Below are 20,924 nucleotides of genomic sequence, written 5' to 3'. Positions count from 1 at the left end.
TTTTACTAACTGATTTTTTTTATTCAAGGCTTAAAAAAGCAAAGGTTTTATAAGACTCAAGACCCCACAAAACACAAAGTCTGAATACTCCATTAATGTAACATATCAAGCACCAAAGCTGACAGGATCTGTTCAAGATGTCATTTGCTATGTAAAAAAACCTGTTCCAAGATAACACCAGAGAACCACACAAATGGGTTTCAAATCTCTGTCTAAATAAAGAAATATATAGGGAATGTATAAAGGAATGTTTAGGATGGGGTCTAACAACTGCCATATCCAAACCTGATTCCCCACCTGTACACCTGAGTAATGCAAGCTATCTTAAGTCTTGTTACCTTGAGTTCTGCATCCTAGACTTTGGAAATTTGGAAGTTTACGTTTAGATTCATAGAACAGCGCATCAGAGACAAAAAAGTTAAGTCCCACTTTCAACTTCTGTCCAAGGTCCCTAACACAGAGGTAAAACACAAGTGTATATCTAGGTGTCAGGGAACTGCTGGTCTTAAATGTTAGGAGTTGGAGTCTTGGAGTTTACCTATTGCTATCAACTTTATTGGAAATAACATACAAAATTGATCATGTTTCTGAAATAAACTGTAACCAGGATTTTCCTATATTTTGTCAAACTGCATGAAACATTTTGAACCTAAAACAAGACTATGTTATTCAGAGTATTTATTGATAACTTAAAATAATGTACTACTCAAATATACATATAGAATTAATAACTTTCAGCACACTTTAATGCTGCTAAATGAAATCAAGAACACATTGAGGTGAAAAATTATCTTGGTTATTCAAGTTGGTTTTCTCCTATTTGGATTCTCAGCTGTCTTGATATAAATCTCTAGAGGATGATTTACAAGTGTCACACACTCCAGATAACATTTAGTAATGAGAAAAATCTAGCCTGACTTGGGCCTTTCTCATACGTACCCAGAGACTTCGCACATTACAATTCACAAGATAACGGGAAGAACCTGAATGAGAACAATTTAGTCAGCTGCCAAAGGAGTGTGTGATAAAGTCTCAGCTAAGATACCAGTAAGGCAATCAAGGTCACTTCCTACAAGAGCAAGCAAAGAAAGCAAGGGCACTAGGCCTCTCCCATGTACTTCTTGGGGCTGAAGCTCACATTCATCAGGGGTTCAAAACCTCTTCTGTGCCTTCGGTGCTGGAAAAGCACAAGCAGCAGAACAAGCATGGCCAGAGCTGTAAGTGCTCCTCCAATTGTGGATCCAACCATGACAGCCCATGCTTGGGTTTCGTCAAGGGAACCTGGAAATATGAATGACTGAAGTGAGGACAGTCCATAATTCAATTTTGCAAATTACACAGAAGACATAATATTTCCTACATGCTGATAATTATGATTACTTGTGCAGCTTAGTGACCCACTGGCCACAGGCAAAATTCATAACACACCACATAACTGAGACACATACCAGAGCTGGAGATGCTTCCTGCCAGAGAAGTCTACAGCTGAATTTAAACTTCAACAATGCATACAAATTTAAGTGCTGGGAATGGAAAATATTAACATTGACAAGACAAAAAGACCGTTCTTTCACACACACAGAATCACACAGCATCACAAGGTTGGAAGAGACTTTCAAGATCATCGAGTCCAACCTGTTCCCTAACACCTCAACTAAACCATGGCACCAAGTGCCACATCCAGTCTCTTTTTAAACACATCCAGGGATGGTGACTCCACCACCTCCCTGGGAAAACCATTCCAGTATTTTATCACTCTTTCAGTGAAAAACGTTTTCCTAATATCTAACCTATATTTCCCTTGATGCAGCTTGAGACTGTGAGATGTGACTTTCACCTAATTTGGCCAAAATTATGAATGATCTAAGCAATTCTTTCTATAGTGACATTTCAAGACAGTTGCTTCCAAGCTATTTTGGTCATTTTCAGAAAACCCTCAAATTTTTGTAAAGACCACAAAGCAGCCTACTGTCAAGCTTTTAACTGAAAACACTACATAGTGTGCTTCTGCTGATCAGCTCCAGATCACATCTGCTGATTTTGAACCACTTCTGAAGAACCACTGTCTTCAAACATAATATTGCTTATTCCTATAATAACATTGCTCCACTTGACCAAATGTTTGTGTTTTCATTTGTGCTTTCAGAAGCAAAAATTGCCTGCCCTCCTTTTCTGAAAAATGCTACATATACTGAGATGGCAATAATATGTTTGATGAAACAACCACCAAAAAAAAAAAAAACCACACTCTCAAGAGGACTGCACATGTTTATAAGTTATCTATATATATGGATTAGAGGAGACAGGCAGCTAAGGGAAATGTCAAACTGACTATAAAAGCAACCAAAAGTCTTGTGCCCCAATCTGCAGTCTTCAAAAAGGTTGAGTGCAACCATTCCAAAAATTAGTAAAGCCCCAAAATGAATTGTTTACTGCTTTATCATCTTTCAAGTAAGAACCAGCAATGTATTAATATATGTTTATTTCCAATGTGATTACCTGAAGTACAATTAGCCAGTTATTCTTTTAGCTGAAAGAGAAGAGTTTGGATGTAAAAGCTGCATTGTCTGAACACAGGCCATGCAGACAAGAACAGATACACTCCTTCAAAAAGAGCTAGAAATTTATTTAGGTGTGAGTCAGAAGCAACAGACTCACAAGCTACCCGTGTTCCTCTCTGGGTGCCTCATGCCAAAGTGGCATCCACATTTGCAAAGCAGGAGAGGGGGACAGTAATCCAAAGGGAGGAAAGCTTAAACTCCATAAGTTTTCCTTTCCTTTTTCATAAGGAAGCTAAATTTTCAGAGAAAATTCTGGGGATGCCCCTGAGAAAAGTACTGCAAAAGTAGCAAGCATGCCTCCACAAATCAGGGCTCCCCTGCATGAATGCAGCCTGAGGGCAAGGGTTTCAATCTTTTGCAGTCTAGAGACCTTTAAACAGTCTCCACAGATTAAAACCAGAGATGTATGGTAAGAATGTAAAAGAAATTCCTGCCCACACAAGTTAGATAAGCACCTTATGGCTCTCAAAGTAACACTGAAATGGAAAAAGAAACTACTCAGATTTAATCTTTGGAAAAGCAGTTGAAGCATGGCTGTCATACAGATCTTAGTCTTCCACCTTTTACAAGTATTTTAATATCTTGTTGCAAAATTTGGATTTTCTGCATAAATATTTCACTTTCTTGCTATTTCGTCTTTGTCTGATTTGTGTCAAGGGTAATTTCAAATGAATAGTCAAACACTAATGAAGATTCCAGCTATGGACATGGAATATCTTTAAAATTGGGGGTTTACAAGAAAAAACACCCAGGTACATCTCTCCAGGTACCGAAATATTAATGTTGGGAAGTGAGCAGGTAAATAGACCTGTGCATTTTGAGAAAGGTTCCTTATTTTATATATGCCTGTGCCATAGAAAATGTGAGCTGTCTCATCACTTGGTAAGGAAGAGCATCCTGGGACATACCTGGCAGGTCGATGGCATAGGTGTAGCCGAGCTCTTCTGCAGTTTGGAAGAGCTCCTCGTTGGTCACCGGAGGGAAAAAAGGGACCATGTTATACAGGCGGTTGTGCCCGATGGGGGCCAGCTCCTCAGGCCAAGCGTTGTCAGGGGGCTTGAAACGCTTCATCCACTCATCAAAGATGGCATCAGTAAAGGAGTGAAGAACCTGCAAATCCAGGCATGGGCACGCGCATTTATTAAGCTCTTTCAGAAATCAACCACCTTTAAAACACACAACAAACACACGAGGTAGCTGGAGCTTTTGAAAGAGAGAGAAGAGGGTAATCTAATTTAGATGGGATTTACAGAATGGGAAATCAGGAAAGCTCATGAGAAGACTAAACTGATCTTCTGCCTGGGACATTTTACTTTATACACCCCTATTTGCTGCTTGTTCACAATAAGATCTTTCTCTGGACAGTTTAACATCAGCTGACATCAAAAAGACATGTGAATCATTGCAGGTGAGGAGCCACTGAGCTCATTCAGGTGAATGTGCCTTTCAAAATTATTTTAATCTCTCATCTCTGAACAAGTATGGAAAGTTGCAGGAAATTTGACTCCGTCCTGCTCATTTTAGAGCATGTGCCACCAGCTCCCCAGCTCCAGGTGCTCATGACTTTGATCAGGTGATTTTATAGATCTAAAATTAACTAATGCAGGAAAACTGTTTCAGATAACTATTACAAATGTCTGAAACTAATTTCTAATGTACTCATGTTTTTTTAATTACAACCCTGGAAAAAACTTGGAAAATATCCTATAGAAAATAATCTTTTGTACAAAATTACAGAATAGTGAAATGAATTTCACTGTGTAAGAAAGAAACTAATGCAGGAATTAAAGAATCATTAAGGAAACAATCTAAAGAACCATTACAAAAGTATTTGGCCTAATTTCTCAAAAAAAAGTTTTGAAAACTTAAAGGTAAGAAAGAAATGTATCTGCATAATATATAGATATAATATATAAAGAATTTATATATGTAATGTAAATGCTGTGGTTTAATCTAACAAAGAGGAGAATAAATTTGCATGAATTTATTAGGGAAGAAATATGTATAAGCAGAGTCAACTACTGGCTTTTTATTTTCACAATGCTGTTTGTGCTGCTCATGGCAGTGCAGCACTATTCCCATGCACCACTGAAATCATATTCTTTCTATTTCCCAATACACCCTGACATTAGATGGACTTCCTTTTAGCTTGTAAATATTAAAACAAAGAAACAAAGCACTCAATCTGCTACTTTAAAATAACTATCCCAAATTTCACCTAACCTTGTTGCTGTAAAATAAGGTTTTGTTGTTTTGCAATATAAGCCATTAGATTTAGATACCACCTAATAAAATTATTCAAGGCAGCATGACTTGGAATAGCAGCTCTTCTCCCTAGAATCTTATTTTATATTTTACAAATTACCCTGGAATCTTCTTCCTTTTTATTCAACACTTATGCAGGTGTGGTAGTGTTCAAGAAAAGATAAAGGATTCCTCCTTTTCTATTTAAAGAACTATTTTTTAAGGAATTCACTTTACTTGTTCTGCAAATCTCTTGTGAGAAAGGTACCCTTGAGCCTCAGCCATTGTCAATCACGATGGGGGTAAAAGACATACCACAAAGATGGGATCATTGGCAGCTGCATGAGGGAGAGCACTGGTCCCATTCAGGAAAGAGTGAACCAAATTATGAAGGCTCAGCATCGGCGAGTCAAGAGCTCCATCTAGTTTATCAAAGCCCTCCAGCGCATTCCTGCGGATGGGAAAAAGCATCATCAAGTAACCACAATTTGCTGATAAATGTGCCCATAAAGAAAACCAGTGACCCAGCCAGCTCTAGAAGAGCCGAAGGACAAACCTGAAACTGAAACTGGAATTGCGGAAAAAGGGGGGTCTGTCGAACTCCTGCAGGGAAAGGCACTTCCTGACATCTTCCACAGTGGGTAGCTGCTCGCTGGAGCCGTGGGGCGTCCTCCGCCGCAGCGGCCCCTCATCAGTGCCATTGCACAGTGTGACCAGGCGGTTGTAGTCGTCCAAACTGAGCGTGGAACAGGGAGAAGCACAAGTCAGAAGAAGGTGAGGACTTGTTTGTTGGCTTTTTCTCATGCAGTACAAAGAGGCCTCGGCTATACATGTGAGAGAGCAGAGATTTGGGATGGACACCTCCTGGGGCAGCTCAGTTCACTCCCACAGCCTGGGAGATGAATTTATTTCGGGACTGTCACCATGACATGGCTTTCTGTGGCCCTGCATCCTATGTGGACCATCAGTCATTTAGACCAGGTTCATTGTCCACACAGAGAGGATGCTTTAGAAAAAGCAAGCACAACTCCCATCATGCCTTCTCGACTCCCAAGGGCTGTGTAAGAAGTTTTTGTCAGGCAATGTAAAACGGAGTTTTCAATTTTGAATTGACAAACTTTCACTCCTGATTATGGACTATTTTTTTAACTCTTAACAAAAAGGGAAAAATGAAGGGAAATGTGAGTTGAGAAAATGCAAGAAATGACAGAAAACAGATATTCATTTGCCATCCCTCATCCACTTTAGAAGAAAAGCAAGAGCAATGCATTGCATCCTCTTTTTTCAGGGTCTTTGAGAACAACCTGGGCTTACTCAGTAACTAATGGGGAGCAAATACTTTATACCAGGGAGAGAAAGAGGGAAGGAGAGAAACAGTGCAACACTGCTGAAACAAAAATATCTGTTCTATTCAGTGTGAAATGAAAGAGCATTTTCTTAAACTTTTTTCATAAACTTTTGAAGTAAACAAAAGCTCTTCTCAGTTTAACCTTAGTGAGACAAAAGTTCAGTCACTTCAGTTTTCAAGAAAAATCCAAAGCTCTATTTGTCTTTCAGGAAAAAGTAGGGCCAAGACTTAAAGGCAACTGGTACCTGAAGCTGGAATTTCAAATATCTCTTTAGGTATCCAGAAAAAGAGACTATTTTGAAAAACCTAAGCTTTCCGTACCTCTGTCTGACTAACTGCACATTGCCCCTGAGCTGAGAGAAGAATGAGGTATGGGTATTGTAACCAACAGCATTTTATGACACAGCACCCTGATCCCACATCTGAATCCCCTGTCAAAGCCCTGCTCTCACACGAGTCAGCACATTCCCACAGGGAGCTGGCAGCAAGCTCCTGGCTGGCTCTGTGCTGTTTTTCATGTGAAATCTCAGATATTTCAAAGTCAATCCCTAAACTGCATTATATATATCAGGGTTAAAGTGTCATCCAAAACAAGGTAGCAGACTTTCCAGCCTATCTCTAGCTTTCTATATGCCAAAACAATTTTCTTTTTCTGCTGTTGAGATCAGTTGGGTGTATGTTATAGAGAACCAACACACAGGCATTTCCTTTTTTGAAAGATACTTGCCAATTAGGAAACTCTTCAGACTTTTGGCAGCCATAAATTGGCTAAATCAACTAAAATCCAGTACTAGAAGAATCATCTTTAAAAAATACACTCCTACAATATGAGAAAGTTTACACAGAACCATCTACCCATCAACTGATGGCAATTTCCAGTTTTAAGAAGACATCTCGGCTCCTTTCCTGCCACTCCCACTGAGAGAGCAGCCCATGCTGTCAATGCTGAATGACAGCGAGGTTTTGTCCATATGTGAGCTTGCTCTGGATACCCTCCTACCTGTTACAAACTACTTGCCACCGGGAGAACCTGGAGCTGAGGTTGATCAAGCCCGGGTCGTCAGGCCGCGATGCTCCAAAGAGCTGGTCCGTGCAGACGTCACACTCATTCCTGCCCGTGGCAAAGTTCCAGTACGGCAGCGCAAAGGACTCATTGCCCATCAGGCGCTGCAATGGACAGACATACCTTAGTTGGGAATCAGCTCCAAAGGAAAGAGAAAGAAATGGACTCCTTCAAGCTGTTTGACTGGATATTTCACTGAATATTCAGCTTTTCATTCTGCATTTCAACTACCTGCATTTCACAGCGCCACTCCAACTCCTTCCAAAAGATTGTGGCATTAAATCAGTCTAAGCAAAGGCATTGTCACTGGTTTCCCTACTGTGGGACTGCACTTCTTTTGGCCATGTTAGGCTTTCTGCCAAGTCAGAGACCAGGCAGGAGAGCAGGAGCAGAGATGAATTGAGCCTTAAGCAAGTAAGAGGCTTTGAGTGATTTAAGTGGGTAATGGGTAAAATTGTGCGTGTGGTTGGCTTTTGTTCCAGAAAACTGGCCCTGGGGAGGAATCTGAACTTGTGTTAATACAGGAGTACAGTGCATTTGATTGTGCTTGCTTGCCAGATACAATTTCACACAAGCAAGATCCTGCAGCTATTTTGATAAGCAACCATTTTCATTAGAGATCTGTAAGGCTGAAATACGGCAACACTGACAATACAGAAATCATGCAAATGGAAATGAGTCTATGCTTCTGCAACTGACTCTTAGGCATGTTAACATATATTTTTAAAAGGCATATTGCTAAATATGTATTAAATGTATAATATGTCATATCTTCAGTATATGTATCTTCAACAGTATCTTCAACATCAGCCAACAATCTCTGTCACCAAGTTTTTTGCTTCAATTTTATTAATAAATACTGTTACTTCACATCTTCTATCCTCTGTTGTGGAGATGAAGGGAAAAAATCTCCATGATAACCTTCACATCACTGTTCATGGTGAGAAACCATTCAGTCCTCAGCAAGCAGAAAGCACTAATTTCACTTAAAACAAAACAAAAAAATGATAAATGAGCAAATACTACTGGGAGTTTGGGTGAGAAACTATCCTAGGAGGTAGCTTACTGTTGGCTAGCTCAAAAAAGTGACAGAGCAAAAAGGAGAAGCTGTGCAAGGAAAAGGAAAGGCTGTTCAACTAACCTGCAGCTCCCTCTCCAGCCACAGCAAGTGGTACCTATGCCAAGTAACAAAGGCAGGTCCTTGGTGGGAGAAATCCATACCTTTGAAGGGGCGGCCAGGTCCTACAAAGGGATGATAAAACAAGCATTTAGGCTTCAAATGAGGCTGGATAGAAAGACAGCACTTCCTTCTATTGCCTGGAGCGAAGTTAAACAAGAACCTTCAGCTCTGCATCTTTGAAAAGAGTGAACACATCAGAAGCTACATCACTTACTTGGGACAAGAGAAACAAACTCCTCTGTGGATATTTGCTTCAATGCCGAACAAAACTTCACATTCCCTAAGAAGCTGAATATTGTAAAGATTTCTTCTCACTTTAGTGAATTTTGATTTTAAAAAGCTGTTTTAATTTTAAAACCCTATCTCCTTGCTAATATGTGCATTACCTCATTCTCTTGCTCAGCTGCAAGACTTAGACCATGTATCTATCAAGAGAACCTCAGCATTTTCCATGCCAATAGTAATCCAGAATCCTTTGCCAATTTTCTTCAAATGGTGCTTGTTATTTCTTGCATAGTGCTTTTGCTGGGTGAGAGGTGAGACGCTTCAAATCACATATGGATTTATTTACCATTGCAGCAGTACTAGAAGTTTCCCTTTCCCTTTGCACATGACTGTCCTGTCCCTTGAAGAACCTTTGCTCTCACTAGGCCAGAGGCTGCTTCCTTCAGCCCTGCAAAAGGGAGCCGTGTCAGGGGCGCAAACTGAATGATACCCACTGCAGAGTGGCAGTCACCCTCCAGCAAGGAGATAAGACATGGGCTGTTCAGCTTGCACATGGGACTGCCAGGTAGAAAAGCTGAACTGGTTGGTGCACCTCCTACAAGAAATAGGCTTCGTGAAATGGGGCTGGTATAGGTACTTCTGTCTAGAAAGAAATGCGGCCTAGGAATCTGAATATGGGAGAAAGCATGGCGTTAGATACCCAAACCTCTGAGCTAGGTTTTAAAAGGTAACTGTGGCTTGTCAGGCAAATCCCATCCTTGGGGACTTGGTGACTTGCCACAGAAAGCAGTGAGGACTTGCCACAGAAAGCAGTAGCACTCTGGTCTCAAATATCTCTGCATGGCTCTGCATGGCTTCACCACTGCAGACTTCCTTTCCTACCACCACTGCATCTACCTTGTCCTATGGACTGGGAACATCTTTTTGAAGTCAGTCACTGTCTGGCCACACTTCAGTTCACTCAAGTGGAGATTGTGCATTGCCCCCTGTCAGACTCCCCAGGAGTGCAACTGGTGTGCCCCAGCTGCCATGGGGTGTGGGGACCAGACCATAGCAGGTCCAAAGGCTACCAGCTTCTCACCACCAACTGTTTTGCTCCACGGCTCTGTACCTTCTACTGGGACCTTTGTCCAGCAGTGGTATTTTCACCCTTTTGTTTACCTGCAGAGCCCACTGGAAAAGAAAAGCACTAACCCAAGAGCGTGTCTCTGACTGAGTAGTAATGAAGCCAAACAAAGTAGTTATAAATACTGCAGTTGGCAATCTGCGGTTCCTCTCCGCTTGGACCAAGCAGACTTCTCCAGTGCTGAGTTGCAATTACATAGTCCGGGTGAATGGTTGTCTTGGCACGGTCTAGAGCATCAAAGAACTGCTCTCTCTCCTCTGCTGTCAGGGAGTGGATGTCCTTCCTGACAACTGCTGGCTTCCTCCTGTTGCATTCGGGGCCGGTCCAGCCAAACTTGCATTCACCACAGTTGTACCCACCAAAGTTTCCTGGATCAAGAGGGAACAATCAGTCATGACATTATGAATCAGGGAAAACTAACAGTGCAATGTAGAAGAATGAAGAATTAGTGCTCTTCTTCCCCAGAGATGCCAGTTCCTGGAAAGGACAGCAGCTGAGCAGACTTGTAGCTTTGCCAATTGACTAACCAGAAGGATGACTGGCTCGATTCCCAGAGCCACAGCAGGGCCAAGAATCACATTCAGCCAGTTGGGCAAGTGCTGGGTAATGGGCTTGACGCCCTGAGGTGTTCAGAGCTCTGCAAAGCCCTCAGGCATGTGAGGACTCTCACTGAACAGAGAGCTGAGCAACTGAGGTTAAGCCAGTGATGAAGTGCTTTGCTCGACTGGCTCTCATGTACTCCTCTACTTCCAGGATCAAACCCAAAACAGGGTCAGTTCACATGGATCCTTAAGCACAGAAAAAAATCCCTAAACAAAACAGTTCTCTTAAGGACAAAACCTATGTGAAACTAGTGCCTCTTAACAGTGTATCCAGGGCCCAACATGAACCAGGACAAGCACCAGGGCTGCTGCTAGTCACACTTTAAGCGTTATTAAACGGTGCTGCAATAACAGCCTGAGAAACAGTGCAGTATTGTCATTCCCCACAGGCATCACTCCTAAGGCAAGTAATCAGGTCTGCTCTAGGATAATAGCTCAGACTCTCTGATGAGATGGGAGAGCCCAGGAAAGCAGAGCTTGCTTTAAGTGTGGCCTCTTGCATGCTGTGGCAGACAGCTGGCAGCAGCAGAAAGGCCCTTCTGGATCTTGCTCCCCCATTTCTGGGGGAGCCAGGGAACAACCAGCCATTCCCACAGTACACACCTGTTCCCTGCCTGCTCCCTGCCTGTGCTGGCAGGCTGCAGCAGTGTAGGACATGGGACAAGGCTGCCGGAGGCAGGGGGGAGCAGAATGGCAACAGAGTTACTTTGGGATATCAACACTGCTATCAAAAATCTGCACTGACTCCTTAACCTGTTCTCAACCTCCCCTCCAACTCCCCACACACTCATTCCACAACAACTATGACAACTGTTTTCCAAAATGCCACAAAATCTCGCTGTTCACCACACATATTGGTGCTACTAGACCCAGGACTAACATGGGGATGAGGAAGTGTCTTACGAAATGTTTGCAGACAGGCAGATGTCCCTAGGCTGTAGGCTTGAGCCTATGACCAGAACAACAATTCACATTAAAGCAAGATTTCAGATTGTTAGGGGCTACAGGGCTTATTACCAAATTCAAAGACCCCCAAGGTTACAAGGGGTGTTACCAACAAGGCTCTGAAGCTTATGTCTAGCTTTTAGGGTAAGAGCTGCTGAAATGTGTGGTAGACTTCTGTGAGACCTGCCAAAAATATATGAGGACTCTTACTGCAGAGTTTGGACCAAATGTAGGTTGGTTACAGTTGCTTCAGAGCCCCTGAGATCTCTAAGTTCACATGTTGTCATGAAGCTGAGGATCAGTGATCAGTTTAGGGACCACAAACATGAAGACTTCAATGAGGTTTTGGGTCATGCACATCCCAATGGCATCCAATGAGGACAATTTCCAGATATACAGCTTACATTTTGTCATGACGCAAGTAGAAGCAGCTGGGTTCAGCTGCCATATTCCAGCTATGAGGGAAGGCACCCAAAGCCAGGGGTCTGCACTGGCTAAAGGAGATGAAGACATACACCAGAAGAAGTAAGTAGGTTATAGTTATATGAAACAAAGCAGATTGTGTGGATTGTATGGATATGGGGTGGGGGAGGGGGGGCAGTAAGCACAATTACTGTTATCAATTCAGTGTATTCCACTATCTGTGTCTTGTTCATTCTCCATGACTCAGCCTAGCTATTAGGGTCCATCACATACTCCAGCCTGAACTGACCAGATGACAAATATCAAGAATATCTTGCAACATTGCATAATTAGGTCATGTATACTTCTCAAGTTTCAGTCATGTACCATGAACTTCTGGAAAGCACCTCTTGACCCCTCACACTGAGGTACAATTCAATCCTTAAGAGAAGGAGGAAAAAGCAGGAATTAACCATGAAAAGATCTGCCAACAACCTCTTCTGAGACTGGCATTTATTCCTCCAGTCATTTAAGGGACCCCTCTACTCACAATGCTGGATAAGCACCACATTGAAATGCAGCACTAATAGAACCAGAGGCAGTGCAGGGCCAGGTTTGTGCTGTCTGGATTGGTACCAGAACAAGACACTCTCAGTCACTTGTTGAGGCTCTGACAGTGCCTATTCCTCCCTCAGGAAGGGCCCTTTGAATCTGCAGGTCTTGATGCCTGAAATAATTTTATCAGACAATATAAATCAGGTGCATATACTCTATGCACCTCCTCAGGCTCTGAGAAGAAATTTGCAAATGCCTGAAATGATGAGTTATCTTCATGGGAAGAAAGCTTTTTTCCAACTGTATCTGGAGCCAGATGGACCAAAGACTTGTCACCTGTATCCCTTGGGCAGGTGCTAATTATATCCAGTTGATGCTCTGCAGGATTTTCTCCCTTAACCATCCTATCTATGAAGGAATCCAAGGGCTCCATTCTTTCCATCACTTCCCCAGTCACTTTTCAATGGGGCATGAGCTTTTACTAAGTGAGGAGGACTGCAGTGGAGACTTGCAAACAGGAGACAATTCCCAGGCAAAGTGGTATTTCACACTGCAATATTTCTGCCAATTGTTTCGAACATTTTTGTCACATCCTCAGGTCTATTTGGCAATGTTCCATTGTCAGAAACACACAAAACCACAAAACTTCATTCTATCAAGACTTGTTTCTTGGCATTTTCTTTCAACAGGCATCACAAGACTGCCGCTATGCAGCAGCTGAAATGGCAAGAAAATGATGGAGGTCTGTGGGATTTCCCATAATTCAATGAGAAATTACTGTAGTAATCAGACCCAGCTTTTTTATGACCCACCCAAACCACTTTTTCACCATTTGTTTCTAAAGCACTCTACCAGGCCACTGATCTGGAAATTATGTATTACTGTTTCCAGAAAGTTCATTTACTGCCACGTGAACTTCCCACATGACAGCATTGTGAAATGCTGGTCTCTTACAACCTAACTTACCTGTCTGTTATGCTGGTGATGGTGGACTTCAGTGGTACAGCTCTACAAGAGCAGGAAAAATAATCTCCTGGTAGCAGGATGTAGTGCACAGTAGATATTTTCAGTAAGGCAGTAAGACCCTTTCATTTTGATCCTTTTGCACACAGGGATTCTAGGAGCATGCAAGGATGCATGCCTTAGCATTTTTTCACCTTCAGTGATTAACACATAGGAACTCAGTGCACAGCCTTCCTGAAGCTCTGCCAGGGACAACAGAGATTATTTATCATCTCTTGTGGTTCCCAGAGAATGTAGTGTGGGAGTTCATTCTGGTACACAGGAAGGAGATCATATCACTGTGGGATGCTCCCGGCTTGTTCCACTGTTTCTAGGAATGTCCACTGTATTGCCGCTGATCAAAATATCATCTGTGTATTCTCCATTAAACCTTCTGTCTGGAGATGGGATCACATGTCTGGGGAGCTGCCTTCTTCTGTACCCAATCTGAGCAACACTTAAAGTGCTCTTTCTCAGTCAAGACTATGTAGGCACTATGGCCATGCTACTTCTCCCAGTGGGTCAATCCATTGGCATGGCACTGAGAAAAACACACTTCTTATGACCTGAACATGGTATGTGCTCACACACATCACTGGTGAACACTAACACCAGATATAACACACCACTGCAGCTGCTTCTTAAGCCTGAGGGTTGCCTGAGGTCATGGATTTTCTACCTCTTAGTGGTCATAACATATGGCTGGCCTTCAGTCACCAAACATAACACAAATTAATAACTCCATCAACTTAGTGTCTTTTCTTCAGTAAAAATGAACCCACTCAACATTTACCATCTTCTGCCTTGTTTCAGTGTACCAAGATGACACCCAGGCAGCTGCCATGCCTCTTCCTTCCATAGAGACTAGTTTAATGCCCATCATTTATCAGATGGGGAGAAAGGACTCCTTTTCAGACTTCTTTAGCTATTGCATTAAAACAGGAGTTACATTAGTTTTGAAACACCTGCATACTGCAATTTCTCAAGGCTGAGATCAGGACTGCTAACATGTAGGACAAATGGTCAGCTCTTCTCTCTTTTCGAGCTCTTCATTTGGACACACTCACAGGCTGTAGGATGTGGAAGACCTGTACCTACACTGGATTTAATAGGGTCATCAAGGTATGGCTATACTTTAGTATTACTCCACAGACACATTACCCTACAACAAGTAAATGAAGTGTATTTTATAACCACTTCAAAAGCTCAATTTTTACCTCACGGGGTAGCCATCATATCAGCTACATGGCTTAACTGAAAATTTGATTACATCTAAAGAATAGATGCTAAATCATCTGTCACCAGCTTGAATATATTGCACAGGAATTCAAAAGGATTTAATTTTTTTTTCATCAAAACTTCTATTAAAAAATAGAGTAATGTTCAGCACATGCCCATATGTAAACCTCAGAAAGCAGAAGCAGAAAAAAAGAATGATAATTATGTTTAATTCCTCAGTGAACTCAAACTACACCATTGTTTAATCACCGGCACAATCTGTACTAGCAACCACATGACCGACTGCAGTGGTTTTTCACAATAGTCTTCTGTACTGAGTTTTTAAAATGCTATACCAGATCTCTATCCCAGCAGTACAATGTTATCATTTAGAACTCAAAATAGTATTGAGTTCACAAGTGTTCTAAAATAGTTTTCTTCTAAACTAAATTAATCTCACTGAAGCACTGCTTTGTTTTATAAACAGCTACAAGTCTCAATATTCAAGGTTGGACTCACATATCCATCACTTGGTCTAATTCAACATGTACACCTTCTTGAAAACAAATTAGCACATTCCCCTTCAAATGTACTGCACAGTGTCAGGATCTGTCCAGTAGTTTCAGTTTAAGAATTTATATTAATTGCATAATATGAGGGGCACCCAAACCAATTGTAGAACACATTCAGTGGATTCAAAACTGAAATTAGTCAAGATCTAAAAACTCTTTCCTACCTTCCAACTACATTCATGCCATAACCCCATATTTTTGTACAGAGATGATATTTTTACTGCAACCAACACATTGAGTAAAAAGTGCATCTGACAACAAACCTGCAATTGCTTATTGACCATGGCTCTTGGCACAAGAAGTGGGAAGCAAAGCTGGATCTTTCTTTTGTTCTAATCTTGTTCTATTTGTCCTCAGTTACAGAAAAACTCATGCATATTATCTGCTAAAGCCTAGACATGGAAAAAAATTAATCTGATCCCATTATAGCTATTCATCCATATTTGTGTTTGGGATTTTCCTTTTTCTTTTTGGTTTGTTAGGTTGTTTGGGAGGAAGGGGGGTCCGTAAATATTCAGTACCCAGACCTGGATAGATAGGATTTTAAGGTATTTTTCCTCAGTGAATGGCTTCAACAAATGAAAAAAAATTCAGAGTTTCTTTTTTCCTTAGATACTAAGTTTTTAGCAAAAAGCTAAATTTATTGTGAAAACTCCAGAATCCCACCTTTGGGAAATCTCAGCCCCTGTTCCTCACTGTTCTTCCAGTTTCCTTACCATATAACCATCAGCTATGTGACACGTTCAGTTGGCACTGTCTAACCAAATAATCAGCTACATGGTTGTTGAATTTCCCATAGCTTACCATTCGCACCAGTTCTAAACTATAAAGATGGAACACAACTGTTTATACTGTTAAAGTGCTAGAAAGAACCTTGGTGGGGTTGGAGTTTGCACAATCCAGGAACTATTCCAAACAGGCAGTTTGCAGTTTGGAAAATAAGACACCTTAATAGCAGAGATGTGTACTGTTCCATGTTCCTTTGAATGGGCATATTTAATTTCTGTTACCCTATGTTGCCTACCATGATGTTACATAGGTATCATAGCTCTGAATGCCTAATAAATACCACACATCACACCACTTACAGCTGGTGTGCAGACAACCAACCAGTGCATTAAACCAAGTGGAAAAAAACCACAAAAAAACCCCTAATAGACACAGAGTCACGATCACCAGCATTGTAAAAGCATCAGATCTAATTCAAATCCCACATAGCTGTGAACTTCTTAGCATTCTCCCAGAAATGGTTTTGCATACATTATCAAGCAGAGTACAGCCCAAGAAAACTTTCTGAAAATCATGCCTAAGGATACCTTTCACTTACTGTTTTATCACTGGTATATTTAGATAAAAAAAAGAACTGCAAGGAGAAAGAGGAATCCAAGGGATTTAAAGCGCCGAGGGGAGCAGCCAGCTCAGAAGAAGTAAAGCTGAAGGAAAGTACACTACATTCTGCTAATGTAGTTTGGGATCCAGTCCTGCAAATATCAAATACCAGTGCTTATCTCTACTTGGACAAGCAAATTAATGTCTGCCTATGCAGAGCATGTCTGTCTCGACTGCTCTTCAATTTACTCCCAGGTTTTGATGCTCTAATGACTTTAACTACGTAAATATTGGTGCATGCCCATGAGCTCCAGTGTTCTTCTGACCTAGGATCTGTGCCTGTATGTGATACCTAAGTTTTGGAAGTATATAAGGTGTTTTCTTTTCTTAAAAAAAAAAAAAAGTGCATGCAATTTCTTTTTTTTTTTTTGCAAACTGTCTGGAAAGGTCCTTTTGCACAAGCATTTGAAATCCAGTCAAAGAAAGAGATAAAAATTGATGTATGCTATAAAGTCTATTGGTATTATTTTGAGGAGTTTTGGTAACACCATGTATCCATTTAAGTCATCTGCCACTACCTCTCTGTTTCCCGTTGATTACTGCACTGGAAAATTTAAAGTCTTTGACTGAAATTCTCTGCAGTGCTGCCTTCCCAGATTGATCTGGGCTTTCCTGTAGTGCGAGCTGAGGTATACATTTTAGACAAAACAGTTCCGCTCGTTCTAAGAATCAGGCTGATGCAAGGCAGTTTATTCTTCTCATGTTAGAAAATTCAAACAACTTGATGTTTTCAACAAGAAATCCCAGGTTTCATTTGAAATGTGCCTAGAAAGAGATTTCAGTGCCTATGATGTGCCTTTTGCCCTACTAGTGGTGGCATCTCTTGCGAGCCCTGCACAGAAGTCTGGGCTGAGGCTGCAGTTCCTGCTCATTTTAACACCCCTCCAGCCAGGGCTGTTGCTGAGAAGGGGTCCTTCACCTTATTCTGCCCTGAGCTCACCTTCCTGCTCACTGCCTCCTGCCAGCATTAGAGAAGTGGTCTCATTAGAACCTTATCCCTTTGGCCAGGTTAGCCTTCAAGCACGTCTCCTCCTAGATCCATTTCACCTCCAGCACTCAAACTCAGGAGCCCATGTAAAGTCACAGTGAGAAGTAGCAGCGGGAGATGAGGAGGAAAAGGATGGGATGGCCTCTTTGGTGGTTGTGCAGACACATTTTGGATCAGTGTAAGTTGTAAATTTAGTTAACAAACCTGGGAAACACTCTGGCCTGACATTGGGAAACTTTCAGTGCACAGGGCTATGTCATGCTGCAAAGTACTTGTCCATGAGAAATAAATCTTCAAACAATGCATGCTGATCCAGGTTCAGAGCACCGTGAGTAGCAGAGATAGAGGTTTGAAAGCAGCACTGAAAGGTCCAAAACCCTGTGGAGAAAGGGGATCCCTGGCTTCAGGGACAACTCCATGGGCAAAGAGGAAAACATGGAAGTTCACATGAGAGAAAACACTTCTTTGACCCTGAAAAAGTACTAACAGTATCATGAATATGGAAGAACTTTTCAGATAACGTCAATATTTGAAGTCTTCTTGATGCCTTATACCACCAGGAATTACTCTGGCCTTTGGAGCAAGGTTAGCAGACCCCTCCATCCCCATCCCCTCCCCCCAGCACCCACCTCACCTGTGCACTGACAGCTGCGGTTGAAGAACTTGAGGGGCCACCGTTCACGGTCATCCACATTTTGGAGAGTGTAGGGGCCACTCCAGGGCTGAGTGTCTGCCAGCACCCCTTCACACTGTCCCCTGCCCTGCAGGGACCCACAGATATTGCCTGGCTCTGTCCCCAAGGCCGGGCAGCAGCGTTTCAGGCGTAGGGCTTCCACCGTCATGCAGGCACGGGGAAACTGTGCCTGTGCCTGTGGGGGACAGCAGCAGCTCAGGTAGCCCAGCCCAGCCCAGAAAAGCCACCTGAGGGCTCCCATTACTGCTGCCTGCAGGATGTGCCTCCCTGCTGGACCTGTCTACAAAGAGCAGGGAGATGTGTACTGTGGGACAACCTGGCCCCACCACAGCTCCATGCCCCAGCCAACCAGGATAATAACCCTTGCTGCTGAGGGTGCTGGTGTTGGGTGTTTGTTTAATCCCAGCCTCTAATTGCCTCAAATGCAGCTCAAAAGATGGGTGCTTTGACTCTGTCGTGACTGCCCAGCAGCCACGGCTTTGAGCAGGGTTTATATATAGGTTGGGAGAAGCCCTCATTAGAGAGATTAGCACAGCACAAATCCTCGTGCTTTGCACATGACATCAAGGGCAGAAATGCCTTTGCCAGTGTGAAAGCAAGGGTCTGGCAGCTTGTCAGGAGAGTGAATGCCTCAGATTTATTTCTCCAAGTTTTTTATGAGATTTGAGACATTGATGGTCTTGTTTTAGCTGAGGTGGCTGGAGAAACACATTTATTCTTTTAATCAAAACCCTGTAAACAGATGATAAATAGAGTCCATTTACTCTAAGATAATACTTTCTATTAAACCAGTAGCAGTGGAAAACTAACTGGAAGCACAGAGGATAGAGATGCAGCATTAACAAAACTTAATAAATGTGGTAATATAAATTTGAGGTGGAGATTCTACCTGCCAACTGCTGAACTTCGGTGCTTGCACTGAAAACATCTGAGTGGCAACTGGGAAAGGGTTTCCTTCCTAATAGCTTTTTTTCAGGCAAAAATATTTAATTGTTTTTAATAAGTGAATGGTCCTTATTTGCTCTGTAATCCTTTTCCCATCATTATACTAGATGCTGTTGTAGAGGTGGTCTGGTTGTTAGACTTTCAGAACTGTCATAGCTAAGCATTTATTACCCACCTGGCTGAACACAGTCTGTGAGATCAATACACACACCAGACATGCACTTAAGTGGTTCTGCTCAGTACACCAACAAAAATATCTTTACAAAGCTCCTAGTATGCAGCTGTTGTTGCCCTCAATGCAACTCCTACAGCAATACAATTAATAAATACAAATAAAAATAAAGTAGTGATAAGTGATTCTGTGAGTCTGAAGCAATAGCTATTAGTTCAGGTCCACCATACTAAATAAAAACTGGCAACTCCCCCTGCTTCACCGAAAGCTTTCACTACCTTCCCCCTCCACCCTCCCCAGCTCTGTTGTTTAGCCATTTTTATAAGCATGTATCATGAAAAAAGCCATGGTTGTGTCCGTGCTATTCAATACTTCCATGGATGTTCAACCTCACCATTCTTCCTCAAGAAGTTTTTGATCAAAGCAGCAAATTATTGCTATCATGTAGCTAAAGAGTTTACCCACACCATGGACACTGTCATCAGCACTTTTAGGTTCTCAGATCTTTGTATCAAAAAGTTACTGTTTGACAGACAAACTGAAATATGATTCTACCTCATTTATGGAGGCATAAAGCATATTAGCAATACCATGTATTCTGAAATGGGTTTCAACTCACCTCATTTTGGATTCAATTTACCTGGAATTGGCTTTTGTCTTCTGCTCTCGACACAATGTGTGAAAAAGACAAAGTGTGAATAGTTGCTGAAAAAATATGTTGAAGAACATATGTTGAAGAATGTTGAAGAAGCTCAGGAGTAATAAATGGAAGAACTGGCTCAAAACCCCTCTGAAAAACACTCCTCCTCATCCTACTCAGCACCTAAATGCATCTCTCTGGTGTGTGAAGGATGTGTCTTTGAATCTATGTTAGACAATGTCTTGTACCAAAGTTACCCACATAATATCTGAAAGCAATTAAAGTGAACACTCACTTATCAGCATCACCAAAATGAAATCAAAATATACAGGTAGTATTCAGCTAACCAATCAAACCCCTGAAGGTGCGTCGATATGCAAAATATGTGTCCAAGTAACCATTTTAATCAAAGCTGGCTCAATTCAGACACTGATAGGAATGTTTCTACAGCTATTTGAAACCTTATATGGGACAGAAAGAGTAAACACAGAGAAAGGTGAGATACTGAGGCAGGCAAGATAAGGTAAGGCAAGAAAATCGGTTTCTAATGTAGTACATGAGGAAGGAGAAATTTGCTGTTTTCAGAGAAGTTGTAGTGTGGAAAAGGAAGAGCGGGTAGAGGATGACATGGAAATTACTTAGTGTGCAGGGAAAATAAAACTGTGAGTAGAAGAGTGGCACATGTGTAGATTTTATTATGATTACCTCCCTCCATCACAACCACATAATTCTACAACACTGGGAGCACACTACAGCATGCAGTCCTGGCATAGATGTAGCAGTAGTCTCTTGCCCTCAGTAATGCATTAGCATTTTAAGAGTGCCTTCCCTGGCTGAGGGGGAACACCCAGACAAACAGAAGAAGGATGCACAGATCCCACATCCTGGCATCACTGCGTCACCAGCAATCGTGGTTATCTACTGCTGCATGACACACCATGAGGAACACACTGAAAAAATTACAAGAAGACAGTTGTATTTCTATTAATCACTGGAAAACAGCAGGCACTGTCCATTCTTTAGTGTGTTGCTACTGAGAAGTTCCTCTGTTTT

At 41.9% G+C, this 20,924-nt stretch overlaps 1 protein-coding gene across 1 annotated transcript; it reads right to left on the bottom strand.

The window, feature by feature from the left end:
* DCT (dopachrome tautomerase) lies at positions 1-18,526 on the bottom strand. Its single transcript, XM_053971644.1, has 8 exons — positions 18,055-18,526; positions 9,816-10,115; positions 8,358-8,458; positions 7,154-7,320; positions 5,362-5,541; positions 5,121-5,256; positions 3,470-3,671; positions 1-1,281 (listed from the first exon to the last, which is right to left on the bottom strand). The coding sequence occupies exons 1-8, from the start codon at positions 18,353-18,355 to the stop codon at positions 1,100-1,102; spliced, it is 1,569 nt and encodes a 522-aa protein (XP_053827619.1). The 5' UTR covers positions 18,356-18,526; the 3' UTR covers positions 1-1,099.
* Positions 18,527-20,924: the final 2,398 nt, after the last annotated feature.

The sequence above is a fragment of the Vidua macroura genome, chromosome 2, assembly GCF_024509145.1.
Source record: "Vidua macroura isolate BioBank_ID:100142 chromosome 2, ASM2450914v1, whole genome shotgun sequence".
NCBI lineage: Eukaryota > Metazoa > Chordata > Aves > Passeriformes > Viduidae > Vidua > Vidua macroura.
The sequence above is the reverse complement of the archived record's forward strand: the minus strand, read 5'-3'. Positions and strand labels throughout refer to the sequence as shown.